The following is a 23,496-nucleotide window of genomic DNA, read 5'->3' as shown; positions in this document are numbered from 1 at the left end:
TCTCCTGCCTCAGTCTCCCAAATAGCTGGGATTACAGGCCCGCACCACCATGCCTAGCTAAATTTTGTATTTTTAGTAGAGATGGGGTTTCACCATGTTGGCCAGGCTGGTCTTGAACTCCTGACCTCAAGTGATCCACCCACCTTGGCCTCCCAAAGTGTTGGGATTACAGGTGTGAGCCACCGCACCTGGGCCCTCTGAGCACTTTAGCAGGGGCCTGGAAACTTATCCCAGAGATAGGCTGGGTAACAGGAAGGACTAACATTAGTCACACCAAAGGAGCTCCTATCTGAGTGACTCTGGATCCGGATGCTGCTATGGGTGGTGGAGGCTGATTAGGAGACAAGCATCGCAGGTAGGCGGCCAGGGTGTGGTGAATGGTGGGGGCGGGGGTGCTGTCCCAGGGCCTTCCAGCAGCCATGGGGTCTGTAAAGCAGGCTGAGGTCACAGTGACCTCCTGCCTGCACTCCTCTTCCAGCAGTCCCTACTTCTAACCCTACATGTATTTTCTGACCACCTATGAAATCAGAAGCGAGAAGAGCCCTAAGATGGGAAAACAGGTCTTGCTCCTCCCTGGCAAACCAGCTGGGCAAGTTTGCTGGTTCAAGGGTGGAGGGTGGAGGAGCGAGTAAACTCCAGGGAATGAATGGAGCCAGCAAATGCCAGGGTCTGGGAGACAGCTGTGGGGCGAATCCAGATAAAAATCATGCCTGGGTTTGATCTAGCACGGACCACAGCCAGCATTTTAGGATCAGGTGACTGTGTAGATGTGTTTGAAGATGGGCTGGTTTTGAGGCAGGATTTCAGAGGATGTGATTAGTGGTAGTCAGAAGAAGCAATTTCATCAACCATCAAGGTACACGCACAGAACAATGTACCAAGAACACCCAAGGGGCCAGGCACGGTGGCTCACGCTTGTAATCCCAGCACTTTGGGAGGCTGAGGCAAGTGGATCACTTGAGGTCAGGAGTTCGAGATCAGCCTGACCAACATGGTGAAACCCTGTCTCTACTAAAAATACAAAATTAGCTGGGTATGGTGGCACATGCCTGTAATCCCAGCTACTTGGGAGGCTGGGACAGGAGAATCGCTTGAACCTGGGAGGCGGAGGTTGCAGTGAGCTGAGATTGTGCCATTGCACTCCAGCCTGGGCAACAAGAGCGAAACTCTGTATCAAAAAAACGAAACAGGCCAGGCGCGGTGGCTCAAGCCTGTAATCCCAGCACTTTGGGAGGCCGAGACGGGCGGATCACGAGGTCAGGAGATCGAGACCATCCTGGCTAACACAGTGAAACCCCGCCTCTACTAAAAATACAAAAAACTAGCCAGGCGAGGTGGCAGGCGCCTGTAGTCCCAGCTACTCAGGAGGCTGAGGCAGGAGAATGGTGTAAACCTGGGAGGTGGAGCTTGCAGTGAGCTGAGATCCGGCCACTGTACTCCAATCTGGGCGACAGAGCGAGACTCCGTCTCGAAAAAAAAAAAAAAAAAAAAACGAAACAAAACAAAAAACAGAAAAACACCCAAGGAGTTTATTAAAATATATTTTTGGGCCTGCAAAGTCAGGATTCCTAGAGGTTGGATACCCACATCTTTATTTATTTATTAGAGACAGGGTCTCATTCTGTCACCCAGGCTGGAGTGCAGTGGCGTGATCTCGGCTCACTGTAGCCTTGACCTGGATCCTCCTGCCTCAGCCTCCTAAGTAGCTGGAACCACAGGGATATGGCACCACACCTGGCTAATTTTTGTATTTTTTGTAGAGATGGGATTTTGCTATGTTGCCCAAGCTGGTGTTGAACTTGTGGCCTCCAGTGATCCTCCCACCTTAGCCTCCCAAAATGCTGAGATTATAGGCACCCAGCCCCAAATCTTTATTTTTAAAATCCCTCTCAATCCCAGCAGTTTGGGAAGCTGAGGTGAGCGGATTGCTTGAGCCCAGGAGTTCAAGATCATCTTGGGCAACATAGGGTAACACAATCTCTATAAAAAATACAAAAATGAGTTGGATGTGGGGGCATGTGCTACTCAGGAGGCTGAGGTGGCAAGATGGCTTGAATCTGAAAGGTTGAGGCTGTAGTAAGCCCTGATCACACCACTGCACTCCAGCTTGGGTAACGGAGCAAGACCCTGTCTCAGAAAAAAAAAAAAAAAAAATCCCTCTCAGATAATTGTGATATTCAGAAGTTTGGGAATTAGTACCTGGCCTTTGAAGAGCAAGTGTTTGAAACCCCTTCAACCTGTGAGTCTGCTCCTTAGCTGTGCTTCCTTGGGAAAGTGACTTAACCTCTCTGAGCCTCATTTACTTCATTTGGAGAATGAGGACAACTCTAACTGCCTCTCAGGGTGACCATGAGGAACACATGTGATAGGCAGAGCGTTAGGCTCAGGGTCTGGCACAGGGAATGTTCTCCAAGTTAGAGTGTGCTCATTAGCTGCTACAATGATTACTCTGCCAAGAACTTTTGGGATTGTGGGATGAACATGAGAAGCTGAAGGAGTCAAAGGTCAGGAGGGACTTCACTCCTGTCCAGACTTGCTCATGTTAGGAATGAGAGGCTCACTGGAAAGGAAGCCAAGCAGGCTGCCTACAGGAACCAGGAAGGAGGGGCCCAGGCCAAGTCCAAGGCAGAGGCTGTTCATTTCTGGCCACTGACCTGGCCGCTAGGTCAGGGCTCTGGGCAGATACAACATACAAGAAACATAGCAGGGCTCTGTGGTTAAGACCTGAGGCTTAAGGGCTTGGAGAGCGCTGCGTTCAAGTTCTGATTCCTGTTTTAGTAATGCATGACCTCAGATAAGAGACTCCAGAGGCTCCACTGGGGAGGCAGGCAGCACACTGTGGCTACTTAGTCAGGTTCTGGAGTCAGATAGCTTCGCTGCTTCTCTGCACGCTTCTGAGCCTCAGTTTGCTCCATTTGGAAATGGGGACTCTCAACCACTCTCTGTTGTTGGGGGCAGTCAATGAGATATTGTGGGGCGTGGTAACTCAGCTCCCCATCTGCCTCGCAGAATTGCATACGTGCTGGAGATTGTGGCCATCAATCCCTTATCTGGTGAAACCTTTGGCTCAAAACTGGTTTGGGTGTGTGATTGTTACCTTTCACCTCATTCTCAGGTCCATCCACATGACATGGAACCTGGAGCTTTCCTCCCAATTCCTCCAAAAAATCGGGGTCGGGGGCCCCAACATCTCTTAGCCCCAACCACAGAGGGCACTGGGCCCTTGGCCTGGGCTTCCTCCCTTCCCTCTCTCCCCAAGTGGCCCCTCCTTTTTTTTGAGACAGGGCCTCACTGTATCACCCATGCTAGAGTGCAATGTGTGATCGTGGTTCACTGCAGCCTTGACCTCCTGAGCTCGATAGATCCTCCCTACTTCAACCTCCTGAGTAGCTGGGCACCACCATGCTTGGCTTTTTTTTTTTTTTTTTTTTTTTTTGAGATGGAGTCTCGCTCTGTCGCCCAGGCTGGAGCGCAGTGGCGTGATCTCGGCTCGCTGCAAACCCCGCCTCCCAGGCTCACACCATTCTCCTGCCTCAGCCTCCCGAGTAGCTGGGACTACAGGCGCCCGCCACCACGCCCAGCTAATTTTTTGTACTTTTAGTAGAGATGGGGTTTCACCGTGTTAGCCAGGATGGTCTCAATCTCCTGACCTCGTGATCCGCCTGCCTTGGCCTCCAAAGTGCTGGGATTACAGGCGTGACCACCGCGCCCGGCCCATGCTTGGCTATTTAAAAAATTTTTGTGGAGGCGAGGTCTCACTATGTTGCCAAGGTGGTCTCGAACTCCTGGGCTCAATTGATTGTCCTGCTTTGGCCTCCCAAAGTGCTAGGATTATAGGCATGAGCCACCACACCCTGCCCAGCTGATGTGGCCCCTTCTGAGCAAAATCAGAGTGGGGCACTATTTGGTGACACTGCTCTGTGACACATTTCTGTGTCAGGCCACCCAAAAATGACCCCTTCAGTCCCCAGGGACAACAGTGCAGGCTGTACTGTGTTCGTATTTTGAACTCTGTAGGTGCCGGATGATAAATATTTTCGAGTAGGGTTGATACCGGATATGATCAAACAAACCATGTATGTGTACACACCAGGCAGAGTAACCTCTGCCACCTGTTTTCCAGTACATGGAGGCACACCCTGAGGAATCCGCATCTTGTCACTTCAAACTCCTAAGAGGGGTGCTGCCAGAGAACCCCTCTTCTATGTGTTCTGAGGATTCAGCCTTCATGAATCTGGCCTGGCAGGCTGGAATCTTTCCAACAAGGCCTTCCCAGGGCTTGCCTCCCAGGGCAGTTGAGCACATCTCTGAGTGGACACTGCCCCCTCGAGGCCGTGCCCACTAAGACACCTGAGCAAGATGAGCTCACACAAGAGAAACAGACCCAGGTGGATGCTTTCCTTCCAAGTGTCCTCCCTGGGTGCCTCAAGATTGAACCAAAATGCAGAGCTGGGTTACAATTGTGTTTGGGGAAGGCTTTCATCTTGCACCAAGAATCCAAGCGGACATAGCCTGCAAATCGCCATCCCTGATCACCTTTCAACCAGACCAAATCCCTTTGTGTCCTGGACCAACTACGTTTTCTGCCTCTGGAATACTCTCCCACATTCTTTTTTCTTTTGAGACAGAGTCTCCCTCTGTTGCTTAGGCTGGAGTGCAGTGGTACAATCTTGGCTCACTGCAACCTCTGCCTCCCGGGTTCAAGTGATTCTCTTGCCTCAGCCTCCTGAGAAGCTGGGATTACAGCTGTGTGCCACCAGACCCGGCTAATTTTTATATTTTTAGTAGAGACGGGGTTTTGCCATGTTGCCCAGGCTGGTCTCCAACTCCTGACCTCAGGTGATCCACCTGCCTCAGCCTCCCAAAGTGCTGGGATTACAGGTGTGCAGCCCTGTCCCACATTCTTACCTGGCTGCCTCCTACTGGACAGACATGGATGTCTCTTCCCCTGGGAAGTTTCCCAGTGTCCCATATTGGTTGGATGCAGCTCCAATGTGCTTCCATAGCCCTGTGGCCGCATTTTATCCATATTGTCATGGCTGCTTGAGTCTCTGACCTCCCGCTGACAGGCAGGCGAGCACTGTGTGGCAGGGACCCAGATACCGGGGCTCCCCAGAACCTGGCCCTGACAGGTTTTTTGTGTAGGAAGAGGCAAGACCAGCCAGCTCTCCACATAGAGAACATGGTATAAGGTGAGAAAACCTCAAGGAAGGGCTCACCTCTCATGGGGCTCCCACCCATTCAGAACCTGGCCGCTTCCCTCTCTTCCTCCTCCTCCTTCTCCACCATAAAACCAGGTGGCCGGCCAGGCATGGTGGCTCATTCCTATAATCCCAGCACTCTGGGAGGCTGAGATGGACGGATCACTTGAGGTCAGGAGTTTGAGACCAGCCTGGCAACATAGTTAAATCCTGTCTCTACTGAAAATACAAAAATTAGCCAGGCATAGGGGTGGCCACCTGTGATCCCAGCTACTTGGGAGGCTGCGGCAGGAGAATTGCTTGAACCCAGGAGGTGGAGGTTGCAGTGAGCTAGGGTTGCGCCACTGTACTCCAGCCTGTGGCGACAGAGTGAGACCCTGTTTTAAAAAACAAACAAATAGGCCGGGCGCGGTGGCTTAAGCCTGTAATCCCAGCACTTTGGGAGGCCGAGACGGGCGGATCACGAGGTCAGGAGATTGAGACCATCCTGGCTAACATGGTGAAACTCGTCTCTACTAAAAAATACAAAAAACTAGCCGGGCGAGGTGGCAGGTGCCTGTAGTCCCAGCTACTGGGGAGGCTGAGGCAGGAGAATGGCCTAAACCCAGGAGGCTGAGCTTGCAGTGAGCTGAGATCCGGCCACTGCACTCCAGCCTGGGCGACAGAGTGAGACTCTGTCTCAAAAAAAAAAAAAGAAAAATAACAAACAAATAAAAACACAAAAGACAAACCCATGTGGCCCAGAACATTAAGGGAGGAGAGCAGGTAAGGCACTCAGGCACTCATTGCCTCAGGCAAGGCAAAAGCTAGGTGGGACTGGGCCAGGCACGGTGGCTCATGCCTGTAATCCCAGCACTTTGGGAGGCTGAGGCAGGTGGATCGCCCGAGGTCAGGAGTTGGAGACCAGCCTGACCAACAAGGTGAAACCCAGTCTCTACTATAAATACAAAAATCAGCCAGGTGTGGTGGCGCGTGTCTGTAATCCCAGCTATTCAGGAGGCTGAGGTGGGAGAATCACTTGAACCCGGGAGGCGGAGGTTGCAGTGACCCAAGATCGCACCACTGCACTCCGGCCTGGGGAACGAGAGCAAAATTCCATCTCAAAATAAAATAGATAAATAAAATTTTTCAAAGCTGGGTGGGACCTAAGATACATGAGAGCCCCTGAAGCCCCTCACAGTCCTGGTTCCATCTCCAGTGAGGTCATTCGCGCTCACCCAAGACCTAAGGGAACAGGAGCAGCCATGTTCATCAAGGCAAATGCTGAGCGTGTGAGATGTGCAGGTGGAAATGATGTCGTCTGATGTGAATCTGACAAAATCTTGTTCCCAGGGGCATCTGGTTTGGTAAGAGTCTGGTGCAAGGCCGTGTGTGTGGAAAGGGGTTAGACAGACCTGGGTGCTGGTTCCAGCTGCCCCTGACTCACTGTGGGACTTTGATAGGTCGTTTCCGCTCTCAGAACCTGTTTCCTCATCCAAATGGGAATAATTATGGAACTTAGTTCAAAGGTGGTTGTGAAAACCTGTTGACATGACGAGGAGAAAGCAGAAAGTGTAAGAAATGACAAGGAAATCCCAGAAATGAGAATGCCTGCTGCCTGGGGCCACTGTCACTGAGGCTTGTACTTTTTGTGTGTGTGTTTCTTTTTGAGACAGAATCTCGCTCTGTTGCCCAGGCTGCAGTGCAATGGTGTGATCTCGGCTCACTGCAACCTCGACCTCCCAGGTTCAAGCGATTCTCTGCCTCAGACTCCTGAGTAGCTGGGATTACAGGCATGTGCCCCCATGCCTGGCTAATTTTTTTTGGATTTTTAGTAGAGATGGGGCTTTGCCATGTTGGCCAGGTTGATCTTGAATTCCTAGCCTCATGTGATCTGCCTGCCTCGGCCTCCCAAAGTGCTGGGATTACAGGCGTGGGCCACCACACCTGGCTGTGTGTTTCATCTAGAAGAGCTGATAGATGGAGACAAGGGTCTGAAGTCTGGACCAGGACCAGAGCACAGGCATGGGATACTTGATGGCAGGGTGTGGGGGTAATGGGTCGCTGTCTAGCGTAACCCTAGGAGCCCGGTCATGGGCAGTTGCCCACCAGATACTCAAAGCCGCCTTTGGAGGTGGGTCTTTGTGGCTGACTCCCTATGAAATACCTGTGTGCTCACCCTTATTTCCCAGCCTCCCTCTTGGCTAGTTTGGGCCAAGTGACTAGTTATAGACAAGGAGCTGTGAGTAGAAGTTATGTCTCCCAAATAAGGGGGAGTTGGTTTGGAGTTGGTGTGTCTTCATCTCTCTTTTCCCCTGCTGTGGCCACTCTGGTGGCCACATGCTCTGATGGTATAGCTCAAAATAGAGGAGGGCTACCAGACCCTCATTAAACTGAGACAAACATACCTTTATTGTGTTCAGCCACAGAGGTTTTGTGGTGGTTTGCTGAGTTGGTTAATGCGAATTACCCTGGTGAATACAGTGCTACTATTATCTCCAGTTTATTGGGACCACGTCAGTTGCCTGTAGTCACACAGCTTGTAAGTGGGCAGAGCTGAGACTCAAATCGAGGTCTTACTTGTATGGCTGGTTTTTAGAAACCAAGTTTCACCAAGTTGGCCAGGCTAGTCTCAAACTCTTGACCTCAAGTGAGCTGCCTGCCTCAGCTGCCCAAAGTAATAGGACTACAAGTATGAGCCTGTAGTCTGGTCTAAAATTTATTTATATTATTTATTTATTTATTTATTTTTGAGATGGAGTCTCGCTCTGTCAAACAGGCTGGAGTGCAATGGTGTGATCTCAGCTCACTGTAACCTCTGCCTCCTGGGTTCAAGTGTTTCTCCTGCCTCAGCCTCCAGAGTAGCTGGGACTACAGGTGCGTGCCACCACGCACAGCTAAATTTTGAATTTTTTGTAGAGATGGAGTTTCATGTTGGCCAGAATGGTCTCAATCTCTTGACCTCGTCTCTGACCTCCTTGGCCTCCCAAAGTGCTGGGATTACAGGCATGAGCCACTGCACCCGGCCTACTTTTTTATTTTTTTGAGATGGAGTTTCACTCTTGTTGCCCAGGCTGGAGTCCTGTGGCGCAATCTCGGGACATGTTTTTTTTGTATTTTTAGTACTGACAGGGTTTTGCCATGTTGGACAGGCTGGTCTCGAACTACTGACCTCAGGAGATCCACCCACCTCGGCCTCCCATAGCGCTGGTATTACAGGCATGAGCTACCACGCCCGGCAAAATTTATTTTTTATTTATTTTTTTGAGACCGAGTTTTGCTCTAGTTGCCCAGGCTGGAGTGCAATGGCGCAATCTTGGCTCACCGCAACCTCCGCCTCCTGGGTTCAAGTGATTCTCCTGCCTCAGCCTTCCAAGTAGCTGGATTACAGGCATGCGCCACCATGCCTGGCTAATTTTTTTGTATTTTTAGTAGAGAGGGGTTTCTCCATTTTGGTCAGGCTGGTCTTGAACTCCCGACCTCAGGTGATCTGCCCTCCTCAGCCTCCCAAAGTGCTGGGATTACAGGTGTGAGCCACCACGCCTGGCCCGGCAAAATTTATTTTTAACAAGAAAAAAAAAAAATTTACCTCTGGGAACACAGAACATAATTTTTAAACAAAAAGGGGGTCTCTCGGCTGGGGGCAGTTGCTCACGCCTGTAATCCCAGCACTTTGGAAGACTGGGACAGGTGGATCACAAGGTCAAGAGATTGAGACCATTATGGCCAAGATGGGCGTGGTGGCACGCTCCTGTAGTCCCAGCTACTCAGGAGGCTGAGGCAGGAGAATTGCTTGAACCCGGGAGGCAGAAGTTGCAGTGAGCCGAGACTGTGCCAGTGCACTCCAGCCTGGGCAACAGAGCGAGACTCCATCTCGGGGAAAAAAAAAAAGAAAAGAAAAAAGAAAGCGGAGGGGGGGGGGGGGCGGTCTCTCTTCGTTGCCTAGGCTGGTCTTGAACTCCTGGCCTCAAGCGAACTCCTGCCTTAGCCTCCCAAAGTGCTGGGATTACAGGCATGAGCCACCACACCTGGCCCACTCTAAACTCTTGCCTGCTTCTTCCCAGCCAAGAAAGGCAGTATTGCAAAGCACAAGCTTGGGTCTGACCTGAGCTCAAATCCCTGTTCTGCCCCTTACTAGCTGTGTGACCTTGGGCAAGTCACTTTGTCTCCTCTCTGAGCCTCAGCGTCTTCATCTGTAAGATGGGGATAATTATGCTAATTTCTCACAGGATGATTTTAAGCATCAGAGACAATGGATATAAAGCACTTAGCAAAATGCCTGGCTCATGTAGGCCTGTTCTAATCCAAGGCACGCTCTCTTTATCTTAGGTACTATTGGGGGCTATTGGAGAAGAGGGAATCAGTGTACAGATATGTTTATTGACAAATAAAGTACAGGTACCCCTATATAAGTATCACTGCGACATTTCAGGAACCTTGGAGCTGGGAACGCCCCTTCCTCCCTGCCCGCCTCTTCTCTAGGCTCCTCCTGATTCAGCTTGGGCTCTCTAGAAAAGCGCTTCTGGCATTTTCTCGCTGGAAACTCTGTAGGTGTGCTGGGTGGGCTCTCGGCGTTTATCATGTCCACACCCTTCTGTCCCTGGGGACTGTGGACAAGGGGCGATGAGCCTGCTCAGTCATTCATGTCCAGCCCAAACTCTGGATACAACTCTTTGGTGGTGACACCTCGGATCACAGCTGAAAGGAAGGAAGGAAGGCTGAATGTGCAGTGGGGACAGGTGGGAGGGAGTACAGCCAATGCCCCCAGCCAGTGTCACTGCCCTGACCCACCCAGGACCATCTCTGGCTTCAAGCCGGTCCGCACACTTGTGCCTCGCCTAACTGGCTAAGGTAAGCCCTCTGCTGCTCCTTCCAGGCTGCCCCACTTCGGGCCCTGCCTGGCCACGCTGGAGCTCTGCCATGTGCCAGCTACTGTATTCAACAATGGACCTAGGAGGACTCCTTGGACCCTCACCCCATTTTGCAGAGGAATGAAACAGCTCCCTCGATTCCATTCTCCACACAGAGCTGCTGGATTCATCTGCTTCAAATGTAAGCTGATTGTATGCTGTGCCTGCTGAACATTCCAGACTCCTCGGCATGGCCCACGTGCTCGAGTTTGCCCCTCTGCAGCCTCTGTGATGTTATCCCTCCTCTGTTCTCCACAAAGGCTGGTCCTTTCTCCTGAGGAAGGGTTCTCCTCAGAGGCCTCCCCTGACTACCTATCTTACCCCCACTGCCCCCCTGTTCATACCTCAATATTCTCCCCATCTCTGCCGTTTGTCACCTTCATAGCACCTAACACATTTTGTAATTAACTGCTGAGTCCACTTACTTCCTGGGCATTACTCTACCCCAAACAGGAAAACAAACCACATGACAGCAAGAGACCTGAAAGTGTCTGGATCACCAAAGTGTCCCCAGCACTCTATAGAGTGCTGGGCACAGAGCAGCTGCTCAGTAAATGTTCACTGAATAAACAAAAAGGATGCCAGGTACGGTGGCTCAGCCTATAATCTCAGTGCTTTGGGAGGCCAAGGCAGGTGGATCACTTGGGGTCAGGAGTTTGAGACCAGCCTGGCCAACATGGTAAAACCCCGTGTCTACTAAAAATACAAAAATTAGGCCGGGCGCGGTGGCTGAAGCCTGTAATCCCAGCACTTTGGGAGGCCGAGGCGGGTGGATCATGAGGTCAGGAGATCGAGACCAGCCTGGCTAACACGGTGAAACCCCATCTCTACCAAAAAAATACAAAAAACTAGCCAGGTGAGGTGGCGGGCGCCTGTAGTCCCAGCTACCCGGGAGGCTGAGGCAGGAGAATGGCGTAGACCCGGGAGGCGGAGCTTGCAGTGAGCTGAGATCCAGCCACTGCACTCCAGCCTGGGCGACAGAGCGAGACTCCGTCTCAAAAAAAAAAAAAAAAAAAAATTAGCCAGGCGTGGTGGCAGATGCCTGTAATCCCAGCTACTCAGGAGATTGAGGCACTAGAATCGCTTGAACCTGGGAGGTGGAGGTTTCAGGGAGCCAAGATCACACCACTGCATTCCAACCTGGGTGACAGAGTGAGATCAGTCTAACCAAAAAAAAAAAAAAAAAGGGAGAGGCCACCGGCTCCAGGTCATATGACCTGGAAGTAACAGGCCTCATGCTGATTCTCGCTACTAAGAGCTTGTGTTCTTTTTTTTTTTTTTTTGAGACGGAGTCTGGCTCTGTTGCCCAGGCTGGAGTGTGGTGGTGTGATCTCGGCTCACTGTAACCTCCGCTTCCTGGGTTCAAGAGATTCTCTTGCCTCAGCCTCCCGAGTAGCTGGGATTACAGGCCCATGCCACCACACCTAGCTAATATTTGTATTTTCAGTAAAGACAGGGTTTCACTGTGTTGGTCAGGCTGGTCTCGAACTCCTGACCTTGTCATCTGCCTGCCTCGGATGCCCAAAGTGCTGGGATTACAAGTGCCAGCCAGTGAGCCCAGCCCTCTTTTTTTTTTTTTTTTGAGATGGAGTTTCGCTCCTGTTGCCCAGGCTGGAGTGCAATGGCACGATCTCAGCTCACCACAACCTCTGCCTCCCGGGTTCAAGTGAGTCTCCTGCCTCAGCCTCCCGAGCAGCTGGGATTACACATGTGCCACCACACCTCGCTAATTTTATATATTTAGTAGAGACAGTTTCTCCATGTTGGTCAGGCTGGTCTTGAAATCCCGACCTCAGGTGATCATCTGCCTCGGCCTCCCACAGTGCTGGGAGTATAGGTGTGAGCCGCTGTGCCCAGTTGAGTGTGTGTTCTTAACCACTAGGCTACACTCCCCTCACACCCCCATCTTCTTGGGCCCTGATCACCCCCATCTTTTTATCCATCTATAGTTCCCGCCTCCAGTTTTTTCCTCTCCTCCTTTGGGGCCCATTGTCCAATGAAACACAGAGAAGCCCTCCCTGCCGTGGAATCCTGGATGCTGAAGGCATTTCTGCAACAAGTGCCAAATCTCACACAGCAACTGGGCAGACGGCCCAGCTCTGAACACTACCCCTGGCTGCTGGTCACTGGCTGCTGAACATCAGAGTGCCCAGCACTCCAAGCTAGGGGATGGAACTGAAGGGTTTGTAGGGGCCACCTGCACATTTCGTCACCTCCAAGGTAGGCTCTCCTAGCCAGCATGACATGCAGGTGTTGGTGCCTTGGCTAAAGCCCTCTAGATAGCAAGATTTTGTTCAGGGAGGAAGAAAATACTTCTTTAAGTCACAAAGGGTCACCCTTGCACTTGCTGCCTCTTTAGCAAGCCAGCCACTTGAGGCATGGATGGTATCTCGATCACTCTGAGTAGGCCCCAGAAGACTGGGGAGACCCTGAGTCCTCAGTCTGGCAGATGGGCAAGTCCCGCTCAAACCTGGCTGCAGCTCCAAAGCAGGTTCTGTACTTGAGGAACAAACCTAGGTGGCCAGGGAGACCAGAGGCTGGTAAGGAGAGGGGCTGGGGCAGCCCAGGACCAGGCCACCTGCGGAGGGCGTGAGAGTTGGCAAGTTAGGAGGCCCAGGAGCAAAACCCAACACCCCTAGGCGAGATGACACCCTGTGATGCCTGCTTGTGGCTCTGCAGTCCCAACTACTCACCTAGTTTGCCCATCAGCATCTGCCCCACATCCTTGATGTCATTGTACTCGTGAAGCTGGGTAATGTGGTCCTCCAGTTCATCCACACTGTAGCCTCTGGGATGAGCGATGGAGAGAGGGGGAAAGACAGCTCAGTTAAGAAAGCAGATGATGACCCCAGGCTCAGACAGTAATAAGGCATCTGTAAGGGCCTACTTGGTGCTAGGTACTAGGGATATGGTGACAGCAAGATAGGCCCTGCCCTCATGAAGCTTACAGCAGGGCAGGGCATCTTCCCAGGTCCGCACTCCTGGCAAACGTGTCCTGTCTCCTTAGGGCGGGGTCTCCAGCTACAATGGTACCATGTGACCCTGGCCACAGCTGAGGGACTCGCAGATGGGCACATGATCCAAACAGCCAGGTGGATTCCTTCAAGTGTGACATGCACATTCAAAGGCAGCTTAGTCTCTGCCATGTGGCTGGAGCAAGAGGTGTGGGGAACTCTAGGAGGTGTTCAAGAGCCAGCTTCCCCTATACACTGAAAACTCTACCTGCAGAGAGAGAAAGGAGTCTGTGCAGAGGGAAGTAGAGGCGGAGAACATGGCTCCAGAGACTGAGAGAGCAACAGCTTCCATCCCAGATAGCTTTCCAGGTCCCAGTTCAGGCCCTCCCACAGCCTAAGCATCTCACTACCTGAGAGGCTGCTGAGATGTCCTGAATCCAGAAGCATAATCCGTCTGTCCGTCTTTCCGTCCTTCCTTCCATCCTTGCTTCCTCCCTCCCTCCCTCCCTGCCTCCCTCCTTCCTTCCTTTCTCCCCCTCCCTCTCTTCCCTTTCCCTTTCCTCTCTCCCTTCCCTCTCCCTTCCGTCTCTCTCCCTTCCCTCTCCCTTCCGTCTCTCTCCCTTCCCTTCCCTTCCTTCCTTTTTCTTTCCTTTCTTTCCTTTCCTTTCTTTTCCTTCCCTTCCCTTTCCCTTCCCCTTCCCTCCTTCCCTCCTTCCTTCCTTTCTTCCTTTCTTTCTTGACCAAGTCGTGCTCTGTAGCCAGGTTGGAGTTCAGTGGCACGATCTCAGCTCACTGCAATTTCCACCTCCCGGGTTTAAGCGATTCTCCTGCCTCAGCCTCCCGAGTAGTGCACAGTCCTATTTCTATGCTAAGCCAGTGCGACTGGGTTTTTCAGTTACTGGGCAGTTAGAGAGTTAAAAGTTATCTTTTTTTTTTTTTTGAGCTAGATTCTCAATCCATCACCCAGGCTGGAGTGCACTGGCGTGATCTCAGCCGATTGCAGTCTCCATCTCCCAGGTTTAAACGATTCTCCTGCCTCAGCCTCTGGAGTAGCTGGGACTACATGCACGTACCACCGTGCCCAGCTATTTTTTGTATTTTTAATAGAGACAGGGTTTTGCCATGTTGGCCAAGCTGGTCTTAAACTCCTGACCTCAAGTGATCTGCCTGCCTCAGCCTCCTAAAGTGCTGGGATTACAGGCGTGAGCCACTATGCCTGGCCCAAAGTTATCTTGACCATGATGGGGAACCCAGTGAAACTTACTCAGATATGAACTGGGAGATCTCCTCATCCAGCATGTCCCTCTTCTCCTTCAGTTTCTGAATGTCAAGGTGCAGAGACTCCTCGCTGGTTCCATCAGCCTGGCCAGACTTGGGCGATGGCCTCTGAGAGGCAAAAAAAGTCATCAGCCAGACTGACCAGTTATCCAAAATTCACAGCTTACATGTCCCCCAGTAGTCACTTCCTGCTTATGCTTGCTAATAGGCACCCTAACCCCCTGAATAAGACTGCATTTCCAAGCCTTCCTTGGAATTAGATGTGGCCCTATGACTAAGTTCCAGCAAGTAGAACTTAATCATCTGGGAATTTTTTTTGAGACGGAGTCTCACTCTGTCGCCCAGACTGGAGTGCAGTAACCCAATCTTGGCTCATTGCAACCTCTGCCTCCCAGGTTCAAGTGATTCTCCTGTCTCTGCCTCCTGAGTAGCTAGGACTACAGGTGTGTGCCACCATGCCCAGCTAATTTTTGTATTTTTTAGTAGAGATGGGGTTTCACCATACTGGCCAGGCTGGTCTTGAACTCCTGACCTCGTGATCTGCCCGCCTCGGTCTCCCAAAGTGCTAGGATTACAGGCGTGAGCCACTGTGCCCAACCTCCCCCCTACTTTTTTTTTTTTTTTTTTTTTAAATAGGGTCTTGTTCTTGTTCTGTCACCTAGGCTGAATTGCAGTGGCATGATCATAGGTCACTGCAACCTCAAACTCCTGGGCTTAGGTGATCTATCCTCTAGCCTCAGTCTCCGACAGTGTTGGGATTACAGGCATGAGCCACTGTTCCCAGCCAGTGACTGGGAATTGTCCTCCCAGGAAGAGGGCATGCCTTTCTCTGGCTGGAATGTGGATGCAGTGCTGGAGCTGAGCAGCTATCTTGGATGATAAGGTACAAGTCATACATTGAAGATGGTGTTGAATTAGATGGAGGCCTGGGTGCCAATGACTGCTTAAACCATTGTTATTTGAAGTTTTCTTCACTCCTAGCCAAACCCAATCCTAACCAATGGGACCGCCCTGGTCCCCAGTCTGACCCCAGAGAACCTGCTCCAGGCCTCCGTCTTGGGCTCTCCTCTCATTTACAATGTCACTGGTTTTTTTTTTGAGACAGAGTCTCACTCTGCCGCCCAGGCTGGAACGCAGTGGCATGATCCCAGCTCACGGCAACCTCTGCCTCCGGGGTTCAAGTAATTCTCCTGCCTCAGCTTCCTGAATAGTTGGGATTACAGGTGCACACCACAATGCCCGGCTAATTTTTGTATTTTTGTTTTTTTTTTTTGAGACGGAGTTTCACTCTTGTTGCCCAGGCTGGAGTGCAATGGCGTAATCTCAGCTCACTGCAAGGTTCCAGTGATTCTCCACCTCTCAGGTTCCAGCGATTCTCCTGCCTCAGCCTCCTGAGTAGCTGCAATTACAGGCGCCTGCCACCATGCCCATCTACTTTTTTTTTTTTTTTTAAATAGAGTTGGGGTTTCACCATGTTGGCCAGGCGGGTCTCAAACTCCTGACCTCAGGTGATCCACCCACCTCGGCCTCCCGAAGTGTTGGGATTACAGGTGTGAGCCACTGCTCTCGGCCTCATTTTTGTATTTTTAGTAGAGACAGGGTTTTTGCCAGGTTGGCCAGGCTGGTCTCAAACTCCTGACCTCCAGTGATCTGCCCGCCTCGGCCTCTCAAGGTGCTGGGATTACAGGCGTGAGCCACCATGCCCAGCTGTCACTGGGTTTAGAATCTCATTGGATAAAACCCTTCCTTGGGGCTTTCATCTTTGCCCTTTCTGCCTGTAGAAGCTGTGAAGGCCAGTGCCTAGGACACAGCCAATCTTCAGGAAATGTATGTTGGATGAGCTGTCTACACATGATACAAGAAGGGACCGAGGAGGACGGTCTTCCTGGTTTTAGGTTAGTAGCTTGTAACCAGTCACTCAGAGGAAGGAGTGAGCACTCTCTGCTAGGAACTGACAAAGGGTCCAGGAGCGCAGCAATGAATGAGACATCAAGCCTAGCCCACTGTTCTCATAGAAGGTACAGCCTAGCCTCAAAGAGAAAGTGCCCCACAATGAAGTTCTTCCTCCAGATGCTTCCACTTAAAGCTCTACTTATGCATCACCCCATCAGAAAGGCCCTCTCTGACAGTCCTGTCTACAACGGTAATGTCTCAATCACTCACTATTCCTTTTTCCTGATTTTTAATATTTTTTGAAATTTAATTTTTCTTTTTTTTTTTTTGAGACAGAGTCTCGCTTTGTCACCCAGGCTGGAGTGCTGTGGTGCTATCTCAGCTCACTGTAACCTCCGCCTCCCGGGTTCAAGTGATTCTCCTGCATCAGCCTCCCGAGCAGCTGGGATTACAGGTGCACGCCACCACGCCCTGCTAATTTTTCTATTTTCAGTAGAGACGAGGTTTCACCATGTTGGTCAAGCTGGTCTCAAACTCCTGACCTCGTGATCCGCCCACCTCAGCCTCCCACAGTGCTGGGATTATAGGCGTGAGCCACCGTGCTCGGCCTTTTTTAAATTTAATTTTTAAGATGGGGTCTGTCTCGCTCTGTCATCCATGCTGGAGTGCAGTAGCACAATCACGCCTCACTGTAGCCTCAACCTTCTGGGCTTAAGCAATCCTCCCACCCTAGCCTCCTGAGTAGCTGTTACAACAGGCATGTGCCATCACACTAGCTAATTTTTTTTTTTTTTTGAGGTGGAGTCTGGCTCTGTTGCCCAGGCTGGAGTATAATGGTGCGATCTTGGCTCACTGCAGCCTCCACCTCCTGGGTTTATGCCATTCTCCTGCCTCAACCTCCCGAGTAGCTGGGATTATAGGCACCCCCACCACGTCCAGCTCATTTTTTGTATTTTTATTAGAGACAGGGTTTCACCGTGTTAGCCAGGATGGTCTCAATCTCCTGACCTCGTGATCCGCCCGCCTCAGCCTCCCAAAGTGTTGGGATTACAGGCGTGAGACACTGTGCCCGGCCACACTCAGCTAATTTAAAAAAAAAAAAAATTTATTTTTTGTAGAGATGGGGTCTTGCCATGTCACCCCGTGTGTTCTCAAACCCTGGGCTGGAGCAATCCTCACACCTTGGCCTCCCAAAGTGTTAGGATTGCAAACATGAGCCACCGCACCTGGCCTCCTGATGTTTTACAGCATTTTTCATCACCTGACAAGTTATGCATTTCGTTATTTTCATTGTCTTACATTGCTTTACATCACTGAAGTGTAACCTCCATGAGGGAAGGGACTTTTGTTCACTGCTGATCGCACAGTGTCTACAACAGTACATGGCACACAGTAGGCACTCAATATTAATATTTATCAATGAATGAATGAATAAGTAACCAATAAATGAATTATGTCTGAAAAATGCTTTGAAGTTGAAGTCCAGTGTGCTATGGGAGGTCTGACAGGGCAACTGGACTGACCCAGGAGTGGGGATATGGCTTCTCCGAGGAAGCTAAATTTTAAAGGATGAGCAGGCTTTAGCTTGGCAGAAAGGTGGAAGAATGTATTGCAGACAGAGGGGACAGAACAGTTGGCCCTCCATATCAGTGGGTTTCACATTGAAAATATCTGATGGAAAAAAAGCATGGTTGGCCAGGTGCGGTGGCTCACACCTGTAATCCCAGCACTTTGGGAGGCCGAGGCAGGCAGATAATGAGGTCAGTAGTTCGAGATCAGCCTGGCCAACATAGTGAAATCCTGTCTTTAGTAAAAATACAAAAATTAGCCAGGCATGGTGGCGCGCGCCTGTGGTCCCAGCTACTTGAGAGGCTGAGGCAGGAGAATCCCTTGAACCTGGGAGGTGGAGATTGCAGCAAGCCGAGATCATGCCATTGCACTCCAGCCTGGGTGAGAGCGAGACTCCGTCTCAAAAAAAAGCATGGTTGAGTCTGTATTGAACAGGTAGAGTTCTTTTTCCTTTTTTTTTTTTTTTTTTTTGAGATGGAGTCTCGCTCTGTCGCCCAGGCTGGAGCGCAGGGGCCGGATCTCAGCTCACTGCAAGCTCCGCCTCCTGGGTTTACGCCATTCTCCTGCCTCGGCCTCCCGAGTAGCTGGGACTACAGGCGCCCACCACCTCGCCCAGCTAGTTTTTTGTATTTTTTTAGTAGAGACGGGGTTTCACTGTGTTAGCCAGGATGGTCTCGATCTCTTGACCTCATGATCCACCCGTCTCGGCCTCCCAAAGTGCTGGGATTACAGGCTTGAGCCACCGCGCCCGGCCAGAGTTCTTTTTCTGGTCATTACTCCATGGGGGTCCGGGTAGCAATCTCCATGGACACCCAGGGGTGAATGTGTACCCAAATGCCTTAAGGTAGGAGACAGCACATGTGTTCGGGGGAATGAAAGTGGTTTCCACGTGTGTGAATGGGTGAGTGAGGGGACAGTGGTGTGAAAAAGAATAAATGCGACTGGGCGCGGTGGCTCACGTCTGTAATCCCAGCACTCTGGGAGGCCGCGGTGAGAGGATCACAAGGTCAGGAGATCAAGACCATCCTGGCTAACACGGTGAAACCCCGTTTCTACTAAAAATACAAAAAATTAGCTGGGCGTGGTGGCACATGCCTGTAGTCCCAGCTACGCGGGAGGCTGAGGCAGGAGAATTGCTTGAACCTAGGAGGCGGGGGTTGCAGTGAGCCGAGATCGCACCACTGCACTCCAGCCTGGGCGACAGAGCGAGACTCCGCCTCAAAAAAAAAAAAAAAAAAAAAAAGAACAAACGCAACCATGAGTAGTACTATTAGAAAGGAGGAGAGGCAGAGCCCACTTCAAGAGCTTGGGGTTCCTCTGATGATGCAAGGGCAGTTGGAGGAGTTGGTTTGTGGTCCTGGTTAGGAGGCTGAGTGTGATTTCAGACTTGGCAAGTGGGAAGGCAAAGATTCTGCAGGCAGCTTTGGGTGTCCCGAGAAAGGTCAGGGCTGGAGAGAGACAGGAGAGTTGTGGGCACTGGGATGGGCTGAGGGAGTGGCAGTGAGACCTTGGAGCAGGTGTGTAGAAAGAGAACGGCAAGAGGAGAGCGGAGTCACTTGGAAATGTGTGGGCGAAGGATTACCCAGGTGCCGAGGCAAGAGACTGAAGGCACAAACCATTTCAGTATAATAAAGAAAACAGAATAAGAATAGTCAAAATACGAATTAGATATAGAGATGATGATGGACAATTATCAATCATTAGTATAAACATTACTAATCATTAGCTTTTAATATTCCTCTTTGTTTCATTACTCATATAACCTAAGAATAACCAGCGGGTATAGGGTCAGGTGCTAAAGGGACATTGTGAGAAGTGACCTAGAAGGCAAGAGGTGAGCCCTCTGTCAGGCCCGCATAAGGGCCGCTTGAGGGTTCCTTGGTCAAGTGGTAATGCTAGTGTCTGGGAAGGCACCTGTTACTTAGCAGACCGTGAAAGGGAGTCTCTTTTCCTTGGAGGAGTCAGGGATCACTGCTCCACCAGCTTCTTGTGGGAGGCTGGATATTATCCAGGCCTGCCTGCAGTCATCCAGAGGCCTAAACCCCTCCCTGTGGTGCTGTGCTTCAATGGTTATGCCCCTTGTCCACTTTCATGTTCCTCTCGTACTCCTGGTTTCTCTTGGAAGTTCGTAGTAGATAGCGGTAGAAGAAATAGTGAAAGTCTTAAAGTCTTTGATCTTTCTTATAAGTGCATAGAAGAAAACGCTGATGTATGCTGCCTTCCCTCTCTGCTTTGGCTACCTAAAAGGGAAGGGCCCTCTGTCCCATGATCACGTGACTCGCTTGACCTTATCAATCACTTGGATGACTCACCCTCCTTACCTTGCCCCCCTTGTTTTGTATGCAGTAAGTATCAGTGTGCCCAGCCATTTGGGGCCACTACTGGTCTCTATGTCTTGGTGGTAGTGGTCCCCTAGGCCCAGCTGTTTTCTCTTTATCTCTTTGTCTTGTGTCTTTATTTCTTACAATCTCTCGTCTCTGCACACGGGGAGAACACCCGCTAAGCTCCGTAGGGCTGGACCCTACAGAAATGCCCACATTTACCTCAGGAGTAGCAGGAAGCAGAGGAGCCAGCCAAGCGGGCACAGAAAAAGAGGCAGGAGAGGTCAGGAGGGTGCTGCTGCAAAGAGGCCCTGAGAGGAGCAAGCCCAAGGTACCGGTTAAGAGTTCAGTTCAAGCCCAGGCAAGGTGGCTCATGTCTGTAATCCCAGCACTTTGGGAGGCTGAGGCGGGTGGATCACTGAGGTCAGGAGTTTGAGACCAGCCTGGCCAACATGGCAAAATCCTGTCTCTACTAAAAATATGAAAATTAGCCAGGCATGGTGGCAGGCATCTGTAATCCCAGCTACTGGGAGGCTGAGGCAGGAGAATCACTTGAACCCGGGAAGCAGAGGTTGCAGTGAGCCGAGATCGTGCCATTGCATTCCAGCCTGGGTGACAGAGTGATTCCGTCTCAAAAACAAAACAAAACAAAACAAAAAACAACTCAGTTTCTCAATTTGAAGACCACAGCTCTGCCACGTCCTGGCTATATTCATCTCTCTGGAACTCACAGGCCTCACCTCAACATGGGGACAGTAAAGTGTCTGTCTCAAAGGTTGCTGGAAGGAACTGGAAAGATGATGTATGTAAAGTAAGCTGGTGGGGACAGTGCTCAATACAGCCTCTTTTTTTTTTTTTTTGAGATGGAGTTTCGCTCTGTTGCCCAGGCTGGAGTGCAGCGGGATCTCAGCTCACTGCGACCTCCACCCTGGGTTCAAGCGATTCTCCCGCCTCAGTCTCCAGTAGCTGGGATTACAGGCATGTACCATTATGCTCAGCTAATTTTTGTATTTTTAGTAGAGATGGGGTTTCACCATGTTGGCCAGACTGGTCAAACTCCTGACCTCAGGTGACCCACTCGCCTTGGCCTCCCAAAGTGCTGGGATTACAGGCATGAGCCACCGTGCCTGGCCGAGCCTTGTTTTTAAAAGTGGAAGCTGGGACAGTGGCTCCTGCCTGTAATCCCAGCACTTTGGGAGGCCAAGGCGGGCAGGTTGCTTTGAGCTCATCAGTTTGAGACCAGCCTGGGCAACATGGCGAAAATCTGTCTCTACTGAAAATACAAGAAAATTAGCCAGGCGTCATGGCACACAACTATGGTCCCAGCTATTTGGGATGCTGAGGCAGGAGGATGGGTTGGGTCCGGGAGGCAGAGGTTACAGTGAGCCCAGATAGCGCCACTGCACTCCAGCCTGGGCGACAGATCCTGTCTCAAAAAAAAAAAAAAAAAAAAAAAAAAAAGAAGGAATGAATTAGCATGAATGAGAAAGGCATGATCTGCAGTGAGTTACCCCATGGTCAAAGACAGTGGACACCAACTCACTTGCAGAGAGAAGCTCAATCAGCCCAATGCTTTTGGCAAACTGTGGCTGCCACCCCGTCATCATCATCTGAGCTCACTGTGACTTGCCCTTCAGGCCTTACCTCTGACCCTGCCATCTCTGGAGAGCCCTCTTTGCAAGCCCAACACTGGGCTCCCCCTCTCAGAATCATGTGCATACTTGTCATGGAACCATTTTTTTGCCCGTGGCTCCTGGAGGGCAGGGGGCTATCTGGCATACACCTGCATTGCAGCAGTTGCTAAATCAATGAACAAATACCAAGTCTTTCCTGATCTAACGTCTTTTTTTTTTTTTTTTTTTTTTGAGACATAATCTAGCTCTGTTGTCTAGGCTGGAGTGTAGTGGTGCATTCTCTGCTTACTGCAACCTCCACCTCCCGGGTTCAAGCAATTCTCCTGACTCAGCCTCCTGAGTAGCTGGGATTACAGGCCTGCACCAACATGCTCAGCTGACATTTTTTTTTTTTTGTATTTTTAGTAGAGACAGGGTTTCACCATGATGGGGAGGCTGATCTTGAACTCCTGACCTCAAATGATCCGTCTGCCTCCGCCTCCCAAAGTGCTGGGATTACAAGAGTGAGCCACTGTGCCTGGCCCTCACGATCTAACTTGAGAGTGGTGGTAGTGGTAGTGGCAACTCCATCTGGGGGATGAGAGGAGGAGGAGGCTGGGTTTTGGGGGTGGCTTGCCAGAGAAGAGGAGAGACTATTAGCAACTAAAGGAGTGGCCAGGGTGAACACCAAGCATTTTCCTGATTGGGGAGCTGTGGGTTTGTTTAAAGGCAGGGCTGGGTGAGGGGTGAAACGAGAGAGGAGGAGAGATGGCTAGTGCTGAACTGGAGTGAAAGGCATCTGAGGGGCCAGGAGACAGGATGGGGAGGGAGAGGAGTTAGCCTAGGACAGGACAGGATAGCACTTCTTTGAAGACTGGCAGGCCTGAGGAAAGGAAAGGGAAGGATTGAGGAATGACCTGGAGTTTCTCAGTCGGCTAGGAGAACATATGGAAGAGGGCTAAGCGGGGATTGGCTGCGGTTGGGATGGGGAGGAGGGCCGGGAGCGCACGAGGGAGGGTCGGGGATGGGAAGGGGGGTGTGGGGGAAGAAATACTCACAGGGGATCGGAAGGCCCCGCGGCAACTTCGGGTAAGTCCTGGTTCAGTCCTGGAGAGGAATCCGAGGGGAAAGCCTGATTGGACCCACAGTCCGCTGTGAGGACAGGGGTACTGTGGGGATGCGGGAGGAGGAGCAGCTGGGAAGTAGGAGCGCCTGGGACTGGATCCATCTGGAAAGGGGGCAGATATGCTCCCAGGATCAGGGTAGAGACCCTCTAGGAAGGGGGCGTTCTGAGGCGGGGGTTGTCTGAAGCACTGGATGGGAGTCTTTGGAGGTGATTTCTGGAAAGGGAAAGTCTGGGGCAGGGCTGTAAGAAGTCAGGAAAGAAACTGTGGAGTCCGTTCCTCGCCCACCTCCTGAGCCCTGGGGTCCGAGGCCCCCGGATCAGGGGGTTCAGTGGCGCAAGAGGGTCCAGCGCGGGAGTCGGAGAGCGGCCTCTCAGGTGCGCGGGGCAAGGAACACTGACCCGGAGCTTGATGGTCGCACAGCAAGCTGCGCGCGCACCCAAGGAAAGCCGGCCCCGCCCCTCTCCTAAGTGGGCGGGGACAGCGGTTGCGTGCGCAGCTTTTGTTGTGACGCCACAGGTCCCTCTGGCCACGCCGCTGCCTGGCCACGCCTCCTTTCCGCTTTATCTTTTTCATTGACGAATGGGCTTTGATCTTTGAGGCCACGCCCTTATTCTGCGCTCTAGTACCGCCCTCGTTACGCCTCCTCTGGCT

The 23,496-nt window shown here is 51.4% G+C and overlaps 1 protein-coding gene across 1 annotated transcript; it reads right to left on the bottom strand.

Moving 5' to 3' along the window:
- Positions 1–9,540: 9,540 nt before the first annotated feature.
- On the bottom strand, positions 9,541–23,444 carry SWI5 (SWI5 homologous recombination repair protein). The gene is given in 7 exon segments (XM_009188108.2): positions 9,541–9,878; positions 12,784–12,878; positions 14,309–14,430; positions 22,777–22,825; positions 23,131–23,257; positions 23,260–23,310; positions 23,313–23,444. Coding segments are annotated over 7 exon segments (615 nt in total). The 5' UTR covers positions 23,419–23,444; the 3' UTR covers positions 9,541–9,813.
- Between the last annotated feature and the right edge of the window lie 52 nt (positions 23,445–23,496).

The sequence above is a fragment of the Papio anubis genome, chromosome 13 (assembly GCF_008728515.1).
Source record: "Papio anubis isolate 15944 chromosome 13, Panubis1.0, whole genome shotgun sequence".
Classification (NCBI taxonomy): domain Eukaryota; kingdom Metazoa; phylum Chordata; class Mammalia; order Primates; family Cercopithecidae; genus Papio; species Papio anubis.
The sequence above is the reverse complement of the archived record's forward strand: the minus strand, read 5'-3'. Positions and strand labels throughout refer to the sequence as shown.